General features: G+C 41.0%; 1 protein-coding gene across 1 annotated transcript in view; it reads right to left on the reverse strand.

Moving 5' to 3' along the window:
• Positions 1-16522, reverse strand: part of LOC149172436 (poly(A)-specific ribonuclease PARN-like) — an 82368-nt gene that overhangs the window by 33727 nt on the left and 32119 nt on the right. Inside the window, exons 2-4 of the mRNA XM_089424328.1 lie at positions 10934-11064; positions 10601-10792; positions 10406-10518 (exon numbers count right to left, since the gene is read on the reverse strand). Coding sequence (XP_089280454.1) covers positions 10406-10518; positions 10601-10792; positions 10934-11064 — 436 coding nt within the window. The remainder of the gene's footprint in view (positions 1-10405; positions 10519-10600; positions 10793-10933; positions 11065-16522) is intronic.

Raw genomic sequence — 16522 nt, forward strand, 5'->3', positions numbered from 1 at the left:
ACCCTGATTATCTAGCATCAATCCCTGTGCTGATGCTAGGCCTACCAGCCCAACATCCTTTGTACTGCTGCATCTTGTCTATTGCCCATGTCCCTGCCACTACCACTGCTACATCTGTACGGCAGCTCCCTCTGCATCCGAGCTGCTGCTTGTCGATCCTCCCAACACTGCATCCCCTCTCATCGTGCTGCATCGCGCTGCCTATAGCACTGCCACAACTAACTGCTACACTGCAACTTAGTTACCGAGAAGTAAGTAACTGATCCACCCAACTCTGACACCCTGTCAGGCTAGAGACACTCCCAATCTTGAAGCTCCCTCTGCCGCTAACAAGTACTCCCCCTACTGAACTCTGCGGTGGTGCAACAACTCCCTGCATCTCGCACCGTTGCACACCTCTCTGTGCAATCCTGCACTGGTGCAACACTCCCGTGCCTCTCGCACTGTTGCAGCCTGCTAGTCTCGCATTTTCCGGGGACTCCTGCACTATAGCACTCTCTGTCGCTCCATCCGCATCCATCTCTACTGACATCCGTCAGTCCTGCTACTCTTCGGGGCTCCTGTAGCAAGGTCTAATCCAAGAGGTTGGGTACCTCAAGGATCCTGCCCCTCATCCCCTGTAGTCCTCCTGACTACAACTCGATGTCTTCCCACTTCTTCTCAAGTGGCACATGAGCACTCATGGCACAATCGTCATCCTCCTCGACTTCTTTCTCCGCCCTCGCTAGCGTTGCCTTGGTCTCAGAAGCCTCTCCCTTACTCTTCTTCCTAGGACACTGGTTCGCAAAATGACCTAGTTCCCCACAATGGAAGCATTTGACCTTGGAGAGGTCCTTCTTCTTTCTTTTCTCCTACTTTCCCGCAGATGCTAGAGCCGCATCCTCTTCTTCCTCCTTCTTGATTCTGACCCCTTTTCCGCTACTCCCCGCCTTGGTCACCCGTCTGATCTCTTCTTGACGAAGAGCCGCCCACAATTCCTCCCAATCTGGAAGGCTCGACCTGCCTAGTATGCTCTGGACAAATACCTCCCAATCCTCTGAGACTGCATTCAATGCGGTCCTCACCATCAATTCCTGATCCGGCGTGGCCCCTATGGAAGTTAGCTGGTCACGGATCTCCTTCAATCGACCGAGGAAGACATCTATCTTCTCTCCCTTCTGCATCTGGTATGACCGCAGCTGATTTTCAAGTAACATCTTCCTCTGCACAGAAGTATGCTGGTACAATTTCTTCAGGGCATCCCACATCTCATTTGTCATGTCCTTCTCGGCAATATGTAACACCACATGATCCTTGACCCCATTAAGGATGATGCACTTCGCCCTGGCCATTGCCTCCTCATACTTCTCATTTTCAGCTGGGTCAACTGGGATCGCTATTGTTTTCAAGGTGAAGTCCTTGATGTGATATCTGTCTAGAATGGACAAGATCCTGGCATTCCAAACCACGAAGTTGGATGCTCCATCCAACCTATCCTGATCTCTCAGTCCATTCACGACCATTATGTTGCTCTTCTTTCGACTCCTCCGAGTCTCTTTACTTCCCTCGTGGAAGTCATGTGTTCGACTCCTGCTGAGTCTCTCAACTTCCTGTCTGGAAGTTCTCGGTTCGACTCCCTTTGAGTCTCAATTTCCCTTCTAGAAACCCCTCCTCCTTGGTCTTGCCCTGTTAGGTATTGTTCTAACCACAGTACCCCACCAGCTTCGCTCCGCAAATTACCTGCAGCCTCCTATACCCCAGCAACTGAAGGATTTAGCCACATAGCTCTGCGCAATCCCAGCACCACAAATCAACTCCCTTAGCCAACTGCGTTAGCTGTCCTGGGCTCTGCGTGACTCTGATTCTGCCTCCCTTAGCCTCTGCACTGCCTCTCTGGCCCAGAATGATGACGCAGTCTCTCTGCGTCACTCCTTCCTCTGTCGCCTTCGCATGGATCAGCGTTGTCACTCAGGACAGCTAAATCTGCTGCTACTGCTCTGCTACCTGATGCCTTCAGTTATCATGTGATCTGCAACATGGCTCTAATACCATGTTGGAATTTCTTAGTTTAACTCGTTAGAAATTTTTCCTGTACTATCTGGTTTATTTCTTCCTACTTGTTTAATTACTTAACAAGTTATTTACCACGTAAATACTGAAAATAAACAAAAGTATAATGTCAACATATACAAATCATCAACTGAAAGAAAACAAGCACACAAGTGACACCATTATTTTTGGACCAATGTCCCTGGAAAAACCCAATGTGGGAAAACCAATGCAGCTATTCAGAGGGTTTTATTATTATGTAGTTTTCAGAATACAACCAGGGTGCCAGAAATGGCTCACCCAACAGAGAATACCCTCGGCAATAGTACCTCTCCTCGGAGACAGATATTCCGGCTAAATAATCACCGGATGAACGATCCCACAGCAACAATTGCAGCTCCCACTGCTCTGCGTCACTCTGATAGCAACTGCGTCACCCTATCCGGCTCACCAACGCCCAGTCTGTCCCACGAAATCCTTCCAGCGCTGCCTCTTGGCCTTGCGTCAGCTCTGCTAGCCTCTGCGTCAGCTTCTGGAGCCTTTGTGTCAGCCTCTAAACCCTCTGCATCTCACATGCTGGCCTCTCCTGGCTCTACCCAGCATCTGGTTGCCTCTACGTAGCACCCCACTACCTCTGCATCAACCTATCCGGGCTTTGCGCTCTCTCTAGTACCAAATCTGCCTCTCTACTATGTATTCACTGCCCCTCGCTGCTGATCACTGATTCTATCTCTCTTAGCAAACCCCACTCTAGAGAATAGAAAAATTGATCACTCTGGAGTCTGGTGTGTTCTCCAACTGACCCTCAAGCCTCTTATATTTTTCTCGTTGATCAATCAACGACCATGATTAAATCTCTAATCAACGACTAAGATTAGATTTGGCTTGATCCATGACTTTTGGAACCTTCTAACCCAATTTTATATTAATACTCATTAATATTTTATTCTTCCTAAGTTTAGACTTAGGAACTCCATTAAAAATTTTAATTATTTTAATATCTCCCAAACTGGTTAGACTCTGCCCAAACCATTTCTGGGTCTTGGAGATCTCATGTGCTTTAGCCTCTCCACCAATTTTCATGGCTAGAGCACATCCGATGCTACCCCAAATCAACAGTAAGAACAACATTGATTGCCATACTCATTTATCCTATCCTAGACGGGGTCCACTTGGTCTAGTGTGGTCCTATTCGTTTGAAAAGACAATTCATCAAGAACCATCCCAAATACCAATTTCAAAACAGTGTTTAGGGATTTGGAAACTCTTTCACAAATCATATCCCCAAATCCTAACCCTTAAATCCTCTCATTCCTCTCCTAGAAGACATTGTACCTTTCTTAGAAAGCAAGCAAGCTCTATCCTTTAACCTCTTATGGAAGGGGATCATTTGGTTCACTTCACATCCACTCATTGATATATCTTTCATTGGTGACTCCATAATATACCAGGTCTCCTCCCATCGGTGAAAGTCTGTAAATAGTAGGGAGCCTTAGCTGAGGTGACAGTGGGCTAAGTCTCCATTTGTTGCCCTTGGTCGAGCAATTTCCCTTTAGGGATCCCCTTGAGGTCTCCTGCTAGTTTGAGCGGTAATAGACCCAAATATCACTTTTCCCATTACAAGATTTGCTCAATGAATGGTAAGGGTGGGGGGTGAAAACATTTGAGGACCATGCATAAATGGTCATAAACAAGGAGGGAAAAGAGGAATCCAACTCACGCAACCTTTCTTGTAATGAAAATATGGAGAACTCAATCACCAAGCTCATAAACTTTCGATGAATAGAAACCTCGGGCATATCCTCCTCATAGCATAACGAGATAGATTGCTTATCCACATCCACATTTACATTTTCCTGATTATCAAGGGAGGAACAAGGTGGACTATGATCATCATATCTTGGGAAGAACCACAATCCCCTTTCAGAGCATTGAGAAAGCTCCTCAATTTCATGGCCCTCAAGAGATTCATTAGGAGGGGCACAAGCTCCTCTTGGCTTCTAATCAATGTTTTAAAACTCTAACTCCAACTCCGACCCGGCCGAGGGTCGACTCCGACTCAGTATCGACTCGGCCAGTTTGATTTCAATGACTCAGTTGTTGTAAAAAATACATTAAATATTTAATTTTTATAAAAAAACATAATTTTAAAGATTTTCATTCATGCTTCCAAACTCAAAGCTTTAGAATATAGAGAAGACAACATATGATCAAAGTAGGCTCATGAATATATCCATTAAATCAAAATGGCACCCAGTGCACTGTCCAATACATACATGACGATGATATAGAGATCAAAATAAAAACACATAACCAAGGAAGCAAGAAATGGCCTCTACAACAAAAGTAAACAGTGAAACATCACTAGTCACCACTGACCAATACTACTAGCTACTGCTAGAGGAGCCAACATCATCTGGCTCAACCTCTGAATCAAAGTCAGACAGGGAAACCCATGGCTCCTCATCATCATCATCTCCAATTGCAACTGTAGAAGTGGTAGCACTAGCAAGCTGTGCAGCAGCTGCACGCTGAGATAGACGAGATATGCGCTTCCGTCATGGCTGAGCAGAAGAAGGGCCTGCAACTAGAGGACTTGGCTAGTACAAGTGGATCTGCATTCAACTGAGCATTTTGTTTAAGTGATGCCACCATCTGTAAATCCAAATCAAGTTCCTCATCAGAATCAAACTCTGTTGGATGACTCTCCACTACCCAATCTGATGTTGGATCAATATCTTCTAACACAATGGGATCTGAATCAGGTCTTTTATTCAGAAATTGGTTCCGTCTGAGCCGGAGGTTGTATTGTACATAGACTAGATCATTTAACTGTTTTTATCCAAACGTTTTTTCTTCGTGTGAATCCTCTCAAAGACAGACCAATTGCACTCACACCCAGTAGCACTACAAGTTTGACTTAAAATACGAATTGCAAACTTCTGCAATTTAGGACAATGGCTACCAAAAGCCTCCCACCATTGTGCTGCAAAAACATAGTAGTATAATGAGTTAGCTCAACAAAATTACAAATTATATCCAACTTTCAAATTATAAAGGATTTAACAAAATAAGTATTAAAAAATTGAATTGAAATTTTCGTCTACCTAGCTCATCTGCTTCCCTTGCAATCTTTGCTAGGTTCTTCCCAAAGATACCTGTGGCTTTGCTGAAGGTTGTGATCTATCGGCGTATCTCCAGCTAATCACACTCCAATGGGATCATGCAATCAATGCAGTGAATCAATCCATCTCTAACCTCCCCACTCAAAGCTCCTGCGCCTAAGCTTTATAATGATACTGTGGGTTCCAAAAATACCCAGCTGCATGTATAGGGCGATGGAGTTGATTGTTCCATCTTTCATCAATGATTGCCTAAATGGACCCATACTTAGCCACTTTATCCTTGTATGCCCTCTTTATTTTCTCCTTTGCTTGATCCATAGCCTCATAAATGAAGCCCATAGCCAATCTTTCCCCATCCACCAACTGCAACACCTTAACCAGTGGCTCAGCAACCTTCACAATCTCTGTTGCCTTTCTCCAAAATATTTCTTCATTAACTTTCTTTTTCAATTCTCTGCCTTCCTGTTTGAGAGACCATTGGTTTTGATTCCATTCATCACTAGAAAATATCTTTTGCAAGTTTTTATGTTGTGAAAGCATAGATTGCAATGTCAAAAAATGAGTAGCAAATCTAGTGATGGCAGGCCTAATAATATCTCTGCCCCCTGTGTGTCTCCTCATAAGGCTCAAAATCCATGAATTACTGTAGATAAATTTTGTTATGCTTCTGGCATGATTTACAATGTTTTTGACCCAATCTAATTTGCCAATATCTTCAAGCATGAGGTCTATGCAATGTGCAGCACATGGGGTCCAAAAGATGGTTTTGTGTTTTTCCTCTAACAGATTACCAGCCAGAACATAGTTGGAGGCATTATCTGTGATGACTTGAACAACATTAGCCACCCCCACCTCCTCAACAACCTCATCCTATAGCTGAAACAACAATTGTCCATCTTTCGCCCTATCAGATGCATCAACTGATTTTAGAAACATGGTTCCCTGTGGGCAAAAGATAAGAAAGTTTATGATGGTACGGTTCCTTTGATCAGTCCATCCATCTGACATGATGGTACATCCTGTTCTTGCCCATGAGTCTTTGATATCTTTCAAATACTCATTAATGGAGGAAATTTCTTTCTGCAAACGATACCCCTTTCCAACAGCAAATATGGCATCAAACATAGGCTCATAATATGGTGACCGAGAAGCATTGAAGGGGATATCAGCATCATACCATCATCTACATATGTAATCACAAGCAGTCCCCCTCAATTCTTTCTTCCAGTGGTCATCTAAAGTGGGCTGCAAAGTTCTACTAGCTTCAAGACCATGTGGATATGATAGAGAGGAGGGTGTGACAGTGAAATAATTTTTGATATTCATATCACCCTTCTTTTTCATTTTACCCTTACCCTTTTCTTGAATAGACTCCAAAGAGGGAGGAACATATCGGAAGGGGTTGGATGCATCAGTAAAAGGGATAGAAGAAGAACCCTCAAAATCAAAATGGGGTTTAGTAGCCATCATTTTTTGTATACTCCTCTTCCTCTCAATTTCAGCCTCTATTTCTTTTTGCCTAGCCTTTTCTTTTTTAAACTTCTCAAAGCTATTTAACAACTCCTTCCTAATCTCCCCAATTTGTGGTGATTCACATGGAGTAATTTGGCCTCTAATCCCTGCCAAGTGTTGTTTCAGCCTATTAATGGCCCCAGGACCATCCTTAATTTTTCTATGGCAAAATTTGCAATGCATTTGACTATCAAGCATTTCAACATATGCCCAAGCAGCATCTTTCACTCTAGGTGCCAATTTTTGACTTGGAAATTAAAGGAAAAAAATATGAAAATGAAAACAAAAAAATAGCATTGCTTCAGTGTTCATTTCTTTCACAAAAAACACTCTTTTCAATTTCCAGATTTGCACAAAAAAATAAATAAGCAAAAACATATTTTTAGAAGTTAAAAAAAAATACCTCTAGGCACAAACTGCCTCCTCAAAGTTGCTCCAATAAACCAACTCTTCAATGTTGCTCCAATGGCTGCCCAAGAAGCTCCTCACTCTTGCTCCAATGCTTGCCCAAGAGTCCCCACTTCTGCTCCAAAAACAAACTCTAGAACTCTTCACAAACTCCTCACAAATTCTCACTCAAATGCAATGAGATGGTTGTGAGGAAATGAGAGAAGTTGGATAGGTTTTATAGGGTTTGGGAGAAGGAAATGGACCCCAAAGAACCCAAAGACACATTAGAATGGGCTTTGGAGTACCCAAAAACCCAAGTTTAAAAAAAAATCGCATTACGGCCGCTTCCACCAAAACGGCCGGGTTGTTACTGAACCGGCCGAGTCGATAACCAACTCGGCCGACTCGGTAACAACCCGATCGGTTGAATCGAGCTGACCGCCGAGTCGACTCGGTCATGCAATGACTCAGTCTGACTTGGCCGTTTTAGAGTCGATTTGGTCGATTTTTAAAACAGTGCTTCTAATGACATCATGATCATTGGAACGAGGATCACCATCTTGAAACATGTAAAATAGGCCTCTCCAATGAGCCATTTATTGCCATACAAATCTTCATAAGATCTTAGATATGGAGTCGCCAGGATGAATTTAGAAATGCCTAGAGACATGCTTGCTTCACCCTACAAGCATTGACCTTAAAGTTCAATGAAGAACTAGGGCTTCGTTCTTCCAATGGAGTCGCCAAATGATATATCAATAATGTCGTATGGGGAACAAAACACGCATCTCGTGTCCCCTGCAACGGCACCAAAATGTTATTGCTCAAACTAGCAAGAATCCTAAAGCAAATCCTTGAAGGGCTATTACTAGGTCAAGGGCAACAATGGAGCAATAGCCCGTTGTCACCTGGACTAAGGCTCCCTACTATTTATGGACTTTCACCGATGGGAGGAGACTCGTTATAATAAGGATCACAAAATAATGGATCAATGATAGGATGAGAGGTGATCTCAGAAGCCTATTCACAAGAGAGGCTCAGAGATATGGCTTGCTTGCTTTGAAAGCAAGATGAAAGGCTCTCTAAAAAGGGCCTAAGGGAATTATAAGAGCTAAGGTTTGAGTATATGCCTTGTTAAGAAGATTGTTAGCTCCTAAAATCCTTGTGGAAACTTGGCTTCCAAGTGGTCTTTGTGAAATTGGCTTCAATAAGTTGTGGGACCACACGGGACCAAGTGGACCCAAGGTTAGGTCAAGAGAATGGGGTTGAGCAACCAATGATGTGCTTGACCTAATCTGGGAGGCGAATGGGATAAAGGAAGGAATTTTCAATGAAAGGTCATGCAATGATCCTAGTGAGATTTCTAGCCTAAGGGAACCAAGGGCAAGATTCAATCTCGAGGTTAGGGCTTGGGATATCTCAAAATCCCACCTTTGGAATTTCTTCAAAATTGGAGGGCACCTAGGAGCCAAGAGATCGAATTTTTTTGATGGGTGGCTTGCAAGAAATTTGATGCTCTAGGAGACCCAATGGTGCTAGACCTAGAAAAGAAAGGAAGGAAACATTTAGGGTTTTAGGGTGATCACCTATGGTGGACCAGTGCCTAATCCTTTGGCGAGATTGGAGTCAACAAGGAGGCTTCAAAGACAACTTTGCTTAGCATTAGGGCAGAACAAAAGCAGCTTCAAGGACTTTACACTTCGTTTTGCAAAATAGATGGCTTATCAAGATGAATTTCAACCATGAAACATCCCTAGGAACATCCATTCATTATGCATGGCCTATACATGAAGCAACACTATCTAGAAACAAAAATCCCACAACCTCGCATAAATGGATGCAGTAAATTAGCCCTAGTATAGCAAAATCCCAGCAACAATGTATGTGAAAAATTTCGATTTGCCTAAAATAATGTACAAGATAACATATCCAAGAATATATTTGGAAGATTATGCATATCCATCATGTCCTAATATCTAAGTTGTGTGAGGAGCTAATAAAAGATTTGACCCTTTCTTTGCACTTTTATGATCTCTGTATAATAAACTATATACTCAAACTCATCCTAGATTTATTTCCAATCCATCAGGAATTTAGGCAAGCTGTGAATTAAGAGAAAACCAAGAGGAGAAAAAAAATGACAGCCAACAACACACAGTAATTTGCTGAAGGAAACTGTTAGGTATAAAATTATCTGCTTGAGATTACATCTTTAGCCTCATTATAGTCCCTCACTACCACGCAATTAATGCAATTAAAACAAGGAAAAAAATTCTAGTGCAACTACTCTAGTATATACATTTTCTTTCAATATCTAGCAAGCACATGACGCTAAGAGAAGGATAGCTCCCCCTTCAGAGATTGTTAAACAATATATGAGCTTTCTCTAAAACCTCTATCAGGAATTTGTTTCTCTTGACATTGGAGGGTATGGGACTCCTCATTCGGTGATCCCCCCGGGATTGTACAGATGAGCCCCCTTCAAAGATTGTTAAACAAGATATGAGCTTTCTCTAAAACCTCTATCAGGAATTTGTTTATCTTGACACTGGAGGGTATGGGACTCCTCATTCGGTGATCCCCCCGGGATTGTACAGATGAGCCCCCTTCAGAGATTGTTAAACAAGATATGAGCTTTCTCTAAAACCTCTATCAGGAATTTGTTTATCTTGACCTTGGAGGGTATGGGACTTCCTCATTTGGTGATCCCCCAGGGATTGTACAGATGAGCCCCCTCAGCCCTAGTCACTGCCCAGGGATATCATCTGTCAGAGCATTGGCCCTTTCATGGTGATTGACAATTACAACAGTGAGCCCATATCCAGGTCCCCACCCTTGCCATCAGTCATCAGGACCTGCAAAACTAACATTTTCTTTCCCTCTCCTATGCAGTGCCAAGATCCTCAATCTTGGTTCTCCTTTTATATCACAGCATCCATACCCTATACTCCTATTTTTTTCTGCTGGACAGTTAGTTTTTAGTTCCTTGCTAGATACGCTCTACCTTTACTCTCACTATTGATCTAAGAGTTGCTTTTGCATTCCCACGTTGACTGTCAGTCCCTTTGACCTACTTTTGTGGCCACTCTTTGGACATTAATAGAATTATCTTATCATCTCTGAGTAACCAATCTTTCTTTAAAAATTAATCACTCTTCTTTCTTTTTTATAAAAAAGAAAAAAACTCATCTTTCAAGTTCAATCTCCAACCCGTCATGAACTTAGACAAAATCTCTGGTAAGCAGAAATGAAAGGAAACATTAAATTGAAAGCAAGAAGCACTACTCTACTGTATAGATAGAAATTGGTTTTAGATTGGGAATGTGTCAAATTGTGAATTATAGTCTAACCTCTAGAATCAACTGCATTTGGCGATCACTAGCAGTAATGATTCTCAAGCATGGTCTGGAACCAAACATTTCATTGTTGAAAATTGTCGTCATGAGAGAGTGCACCAACCTACCTGTAACAGGTGTAATTGCATCATAAGCATACTTGCCTTAAAGCATAGATCGTAGTCAACATGAGAATGCTTAAACAAGTACCTTTGGAATCATTATTAGAGGTTAGACAAGCATCTCTCCAATGTTGTACTTGTGACCTAACCCTTTCCATGAAGATAATATCAGCAATATAAGGATTCTGACGTGGCAAGGCAGGATAAGTTCCAAGCATACTTGAGTTCCTACCTCGCTGATTTGCAGTGGATTCTTGTGCCTTTGATGAATATGAAATACCTATCATAACCACAAAATTATGACATGTTACAATCTCAAATGCTTCTTATGCAATGTTCTTCACAGATATAATTTATAAAGATAGCTTTAACATACAAGAGGTTAGAGAAACAAACACACTAATTTTTTGCTTGGACTCACCATTATATACCCACGAGTTAAAATCAAAACCCTTTTGAGCCATAGAAGTTATGGATGATAGTTGGCATGAAAAGCTGTAAGAAGGCATCCCAATCCTCAGATCATCCCGTGGAAATAGATGAAAATTATACCTGTCATATAATTCAAGTTTACAGTCATGAAAAGTTCTATGCCATCTCTACGAACATGTTATTCTGTTGAAAGTACCAACATTGCATGTAATTACAAGGTCACAGTGGACTAAGTACTACTTTGCTAGTTGATGCCACGCACAGGGATCAGTTTTCCTGAAGAATTGCTAATATTAAATTTAGATAAGTATGATCAGTATTTTAAATAAATTAGCATGATCAGTATAAAGACCAAAGTTATCAATTAAGATTTATTACCCCATCACAATAGACTTAAGGCACAGCTCTCAGAAACCCTTACATTGACTCAATGTACAGTATTTTTCTCACAATCAACAGGATGCTCTGTGGCAGATACAACATGCCCTACTCCAAATCTCTCACAAATTACAATGTCCCCCTTTCCCTATATTGCAGGAAGGCCCTAGTTTTTAATGTAATAATTGGCATCAAATTAGTAGAATGCAACAACCAGATAAGGACGTGGGTATCTAATATCGGAAAAGAGTGACATGTAAAAGAAAGTAGCCAATTTCCGACCACTGAATAATTCGCATCAAATAAGTATCATGCAACAACAACCAGATGAAGAAGAGGGTATTTAACATGGGAAAAGAGTGAAGTATAAAAGAAAATAGGCATTTTTCGACCACTGAAATAATCAAATTGGCATGTTACGACAACTATGTAGAAAAGAAAAGCTGTCAATTGGTGTTATCTCAGGTGGTTGGGCAGAATGGTTGTTATCTCCCCCACCCAGGTTCAATTCCCTGTGAGTGACATGATGATGAGAAATATTGTTGTAATGGCTATGTTACTATGAATATTTTTGTATTGACCCTCATTACCCAGGTTCAATTCCCTGTGAGTGACATGATGATGAGAAATATTGTTGTAATGGCTATGTTCCTATGAATATTGTTGTATTGACCCTCATTCTCGCCCTCGGGCTGAGAGAGAGGATGAGTTCCATTGAAAAAAGCTATGTAGAAAAGTCATAAATAAATAAACAATCAAGAAAGAAAACATGACGTAATTAAAGACAATAATGTGGATGAAATTGTAGAAGTAACATAAATATAATATTTGGGTATAAAGAGGAAGAAAAAATAAACAAGAGTTGAGACAATTCCATTGTGTTTTTGTTTTAATGAGAACTTTTTGAAAAGAAAAAATACTCAAATAGAACTACAAGTGCCTACAGGTTGCTGACACATGCTAATATATGCTAATTCGTGGTTTAGTTTAAGATTGAGCTAGATTAATGTTGAAACATCCTGCCCAAACCCTTCTTGACTCCTCTAGAGATTTTGGAGACACGTTATCGGCCAGGAAAGGAGAAAGGGGACATATTTGGTTGATTGCCTAGCAAGGCATGTGTTCTGCACCTGGCACAACGTATTTGTAATTCTTAAGATAATGAAAAATTATTCTGAAGATTAGAGAGAAATTACAAGTTCTAATTAATACACTGAAAGCGTGCATACATAATCGGTAGTACTTTGCTTGCCTAGAATATCATACACGGTGCACTCTGCAATCCTAGGAGATGACACATATAACCTTTAAGTTTGATAAAAGAATATGAAATACCTTCTGATGATGACGATTTCTTAGAAGAGAAGATCTCTCTTGTATAACCTAGGAATGCTACGAAATCCCTAAAGGCGTGACACTTTAGAAAGGACACAATATTCCCTCTTAACTAGTCCTTGGATAATATTCAATTAAATAGCTTAAGTAGTGACTTATACTTGATTGACTTTTAGCCTGGTAGGTTAGCTCAAGTGGTTGGGTACCATGATTTTCAAGCAGGGTATCTCAGGGTCAAGTCCTTGGGCTGGCTGCCTCTATTAATATGTAGTAGGCTTCTATGGTTTGATACTCTATGTCCCTATCGGGTCAGATGTACTTTAGTCTAAGTCAGTGGTTTATCCTAGTTACCATCTGCAGATGGCATAGAAGTCTCTAGGGTTTCCATGTGAGGTTACAAGGAACAGAAAAGACTTGATTGACTTTGGCAGGCCATAACTTGATTGCTCTTTAACAAAAGTGTGATATCTTACAAATGAATGGAATCATCTCAGGATGAACCTCACAATGGTAGCATCAATAAAATGACTTTAATGTTTAGACACCACATAACAGAATTTATGGTACAACATATGATTCCTATATGCGGTATAGGTTGTCGGTTGTGCGACGTAAGGGAAGTTGTTTGTTAGGGTTCAATCTTTGAACTCCATTATTTGTTTTATTCAAGGAATGGAAAAATGGTATTGGTCATGGCTAGGGTTTTATGTTAGTAACATTTGTGAAGGTCCCTACAACAACTAGGATTTCAAACCAATGGGGCTATTCTCAGACATAGAACCATGAAGTAGTTATACTCACAAAGGGCATTGTAAGCCAAATGTTTAATGATGAGAGCTTCATGAAATTAAGAATCAAGGCCTTCATGGCATGTCCCCTTGCTCAAGCTCAAGATTTTTGGCCGCTTCAAGGTTTGGAGGCTACACATCTGCTTCACTCATTTCAATTTTTTAAAAGCTTGCTTCTTCAATGTTTCTGATTTATATTTTATTGCAGTTTTATTCCAACCCAATACTATCACGTTGTGTTATCTGGTTCAGCAAAAGAGGCTGTATGTATCTTTTAAAGGTAATATATTAACCTTACGGCTTTTTTTAAAGATTGTTTCTTAAGTGTTTCTGATTTTTATCTTTTTGCTGTTTTGTCCCAACCCAATGCTATCATCTCACATTGTTTGCTTCAGCAAGAGAAGCTGCATGTATCTTTCAAAGGCATTGATATTAGGCTTAGGGATCCGACAGGATATGTTAATTATCCTCTACGGTCTCCTAGTTGGTTCATTGTATCCACCCCTTTACCTAAGGAAATTATAGTGTAAAGGGAAGTCGGTGTATAACCACCACAAACTCGACCTACCTTGTGTGCAAAATAAGCTTTTAGCTAGTTCATATTGTTGGCCAAAATAGAAGCCCTCTTTTTCCCTCCAGATGGTTGACCCGACTAGTAGATCCAGCAGTCCAAGTAAAAACTTTTTAGAGGTGGGCCAAGATAAATGATCCTTTGCATAGAAATAGGGCATAAGGTACCAATCCACATATATTTTGGCGTTGAATCTTAATGTCCTTCATGACACTTTAATAGTGAGATTCCCACTCATTTGCCAAATGAGCCTTTCCTGGCTCATAACCCTTCCCCTATGGCAATGAATATTGCAATTAGTGAGAAATATCATGGCGCCTAAATGAATTTCAAGTTTGTCGTATAGGTATATAACGAGGTAACAAGTTTGAACCTGACCCAATTTTCATTGATCATGTTGAATATAACAATACATGTGAAAGTAGAAGTAACCATGGAGCGCTTGGGAATTTCCTAGTCACAATCCCTTATAAGAAATAAGAAAGGCTAAGTTGTTGGACAATTATGAGCCTTGTGGATAATGTGTCTTATGCAAGTATTCCAGTTATGGTTAGTATAAGGGAGCCAATAAAATGGAGTTGTATACACAAGGGACAAAAGGAGCCACAAAAGGACAATCAAGACTGTAGAGGGGAGAGAGAGTATGAGCTCGAGCTAAACAACTATGGTGAACTAGTAAATGAAACAAAAGGAGGTCATACAATTGTTGTTGAGGCTAAGTTTCATTAAGGCAATGCAAAGGTGAACTCTATTCGGCACAATTTAAGAGACCCCTCTTCCAAATCACCCCAGGCAAATGGTAGCAAGTTTGAAAGAGGTCGATCTATTGTTAACCCTCTGTATGAGGGGAAAATGCACTTCAAGTGCAACAAATACCATGATCACAATCCCATTTGTGCTTTCATTCCTCTTGATGATTATGACACAAAACAATCAAGACTACACTGACTCAATGGAAGCCCAACACTCCAGACCCAACCCTTTTTAGTGAACATGGATACATAGCGAGAACCTATTATGTACAACTTCTCTCTTCATCAAAGGATTCCTCAATTTGGTTTTCTCATGGTTGAGGAGGAGCTTCTACTAATGTCTATGGAGAACCCTTTGAAGACCCAAGAAGGTGTGGATCACTACACTAATTGTGGCCCTTCAAAAATGGGGAAGGTGTCACACATTAATCTTGGATGGACTTCCCTTGATGTTCCCCCCCTTCCCCAACTATTGACAAGGAAATTGAGGCGTCAATCAATGTGTACCACCACTAACCCTTAGTTAAAAACACTGATGTGCATGCAAGCCCTAACCCCACTACTAGTCCTTATTTTGGGTTTGCAAATATGCAATCAATGCCAAATCGCAATACCAATCCAATAAACTAGCCAAATCTAAAACAAGATTTTAAATTTTATGAACCACAACAAGAATTCTAAGTATGGTTGTCAAAATTTAAAGCATAGGGGGGTCATTCTATTTTTCCTGCATCAAATGCACAATGAAGATGCTTTAAACAAATGGTTGATATTAAACTAGGAGACTACAGGGAATTCCTTGAACTCGTATTAGGGCCTAGCGTCTAAATACCTTTACTTACCTTCAACTCTAATGTTGCCAAGCAGAATGTCCTTCAAGATGGCACCTAAAACATTGGTGGTTCACTGGCATATGTTTAGTTCTAGCATTCCAATGCCAATCTTAATGACCTTTCCCAAGTGCACTACCCTTGTGGATTGAGTTCCCAAGTGTTGGAATTTCTAATTTTAACCCATTAGAAATTATTCATGTACTATCTGATTTATTTCTTCCTACTTTTTCAATTACTTAACAAGTTATTTACCATGTAAATACTGAAAATAAACACAAGTACAGTATCAACACCTATAGATCATCAACTGAAAGTAAACAAGCACACAAGTGACACCGTTTTTTTTGGGCTAATGTCCCCGGAAAAACCTAATGCGGGAAAATCGGTGAAGTTATTCAGAGGGTTTTATTATTATGCAGTTTCAGAGTAAAACCTAGGTGCCAGAAATGGCTCACCCAACAGAGAATGCCCTTGGCAGTAGTACCTCTCAGTCGGAGACAGATATTCCGACTAAAACACTGGATGAACGATCCCACAGCAACAATGCAACTTTTGTTGCTCTACGTCACTCTAATAGGGACTGCGTCACCCTATCCGGCTCACCAGCTCTCAATCTGTCCCACGAAATGCTCCCAGCGCTACCTCTAGGCCCTACGTCAGCCTTTCTGGGCTCTACATCAGCCCCTGGACCCTCTACGTCTCACACGCTAGCCCTCTCTGGCTCTGCGTAGCTCCTGCCTACTTCTGTGTGGCCTCTAGCTGGCTATGCGTCCCTCTCGGCTTTGCGCTGATCCTCCTAGTACTAACTCTACCTCTCTGCTATGTATTCACTGCCCCTCAGCTGCAACTCATATCCCTCAATCAATTTCCTCAGCAAACCCTGCCCCAGAAAATCGAGTTCTTGATCTCTCTTGGTGTGTT

Source organism: Pinus tabuliformis, chromosome 4_2, assembly GCF_031772625.1.
Source record: "Pinus tabuliformis cultivar Carrire ecotype Pingquan chromosome 4_2, CPIR1, whole genome shotgun sequence".
Lineage (NCBI taxonomy): Eukaryota > Viridiplantae > Streptophyta > Pinopsida > Pinales > Pinaceae > Pinus > Pinus tabuliformis.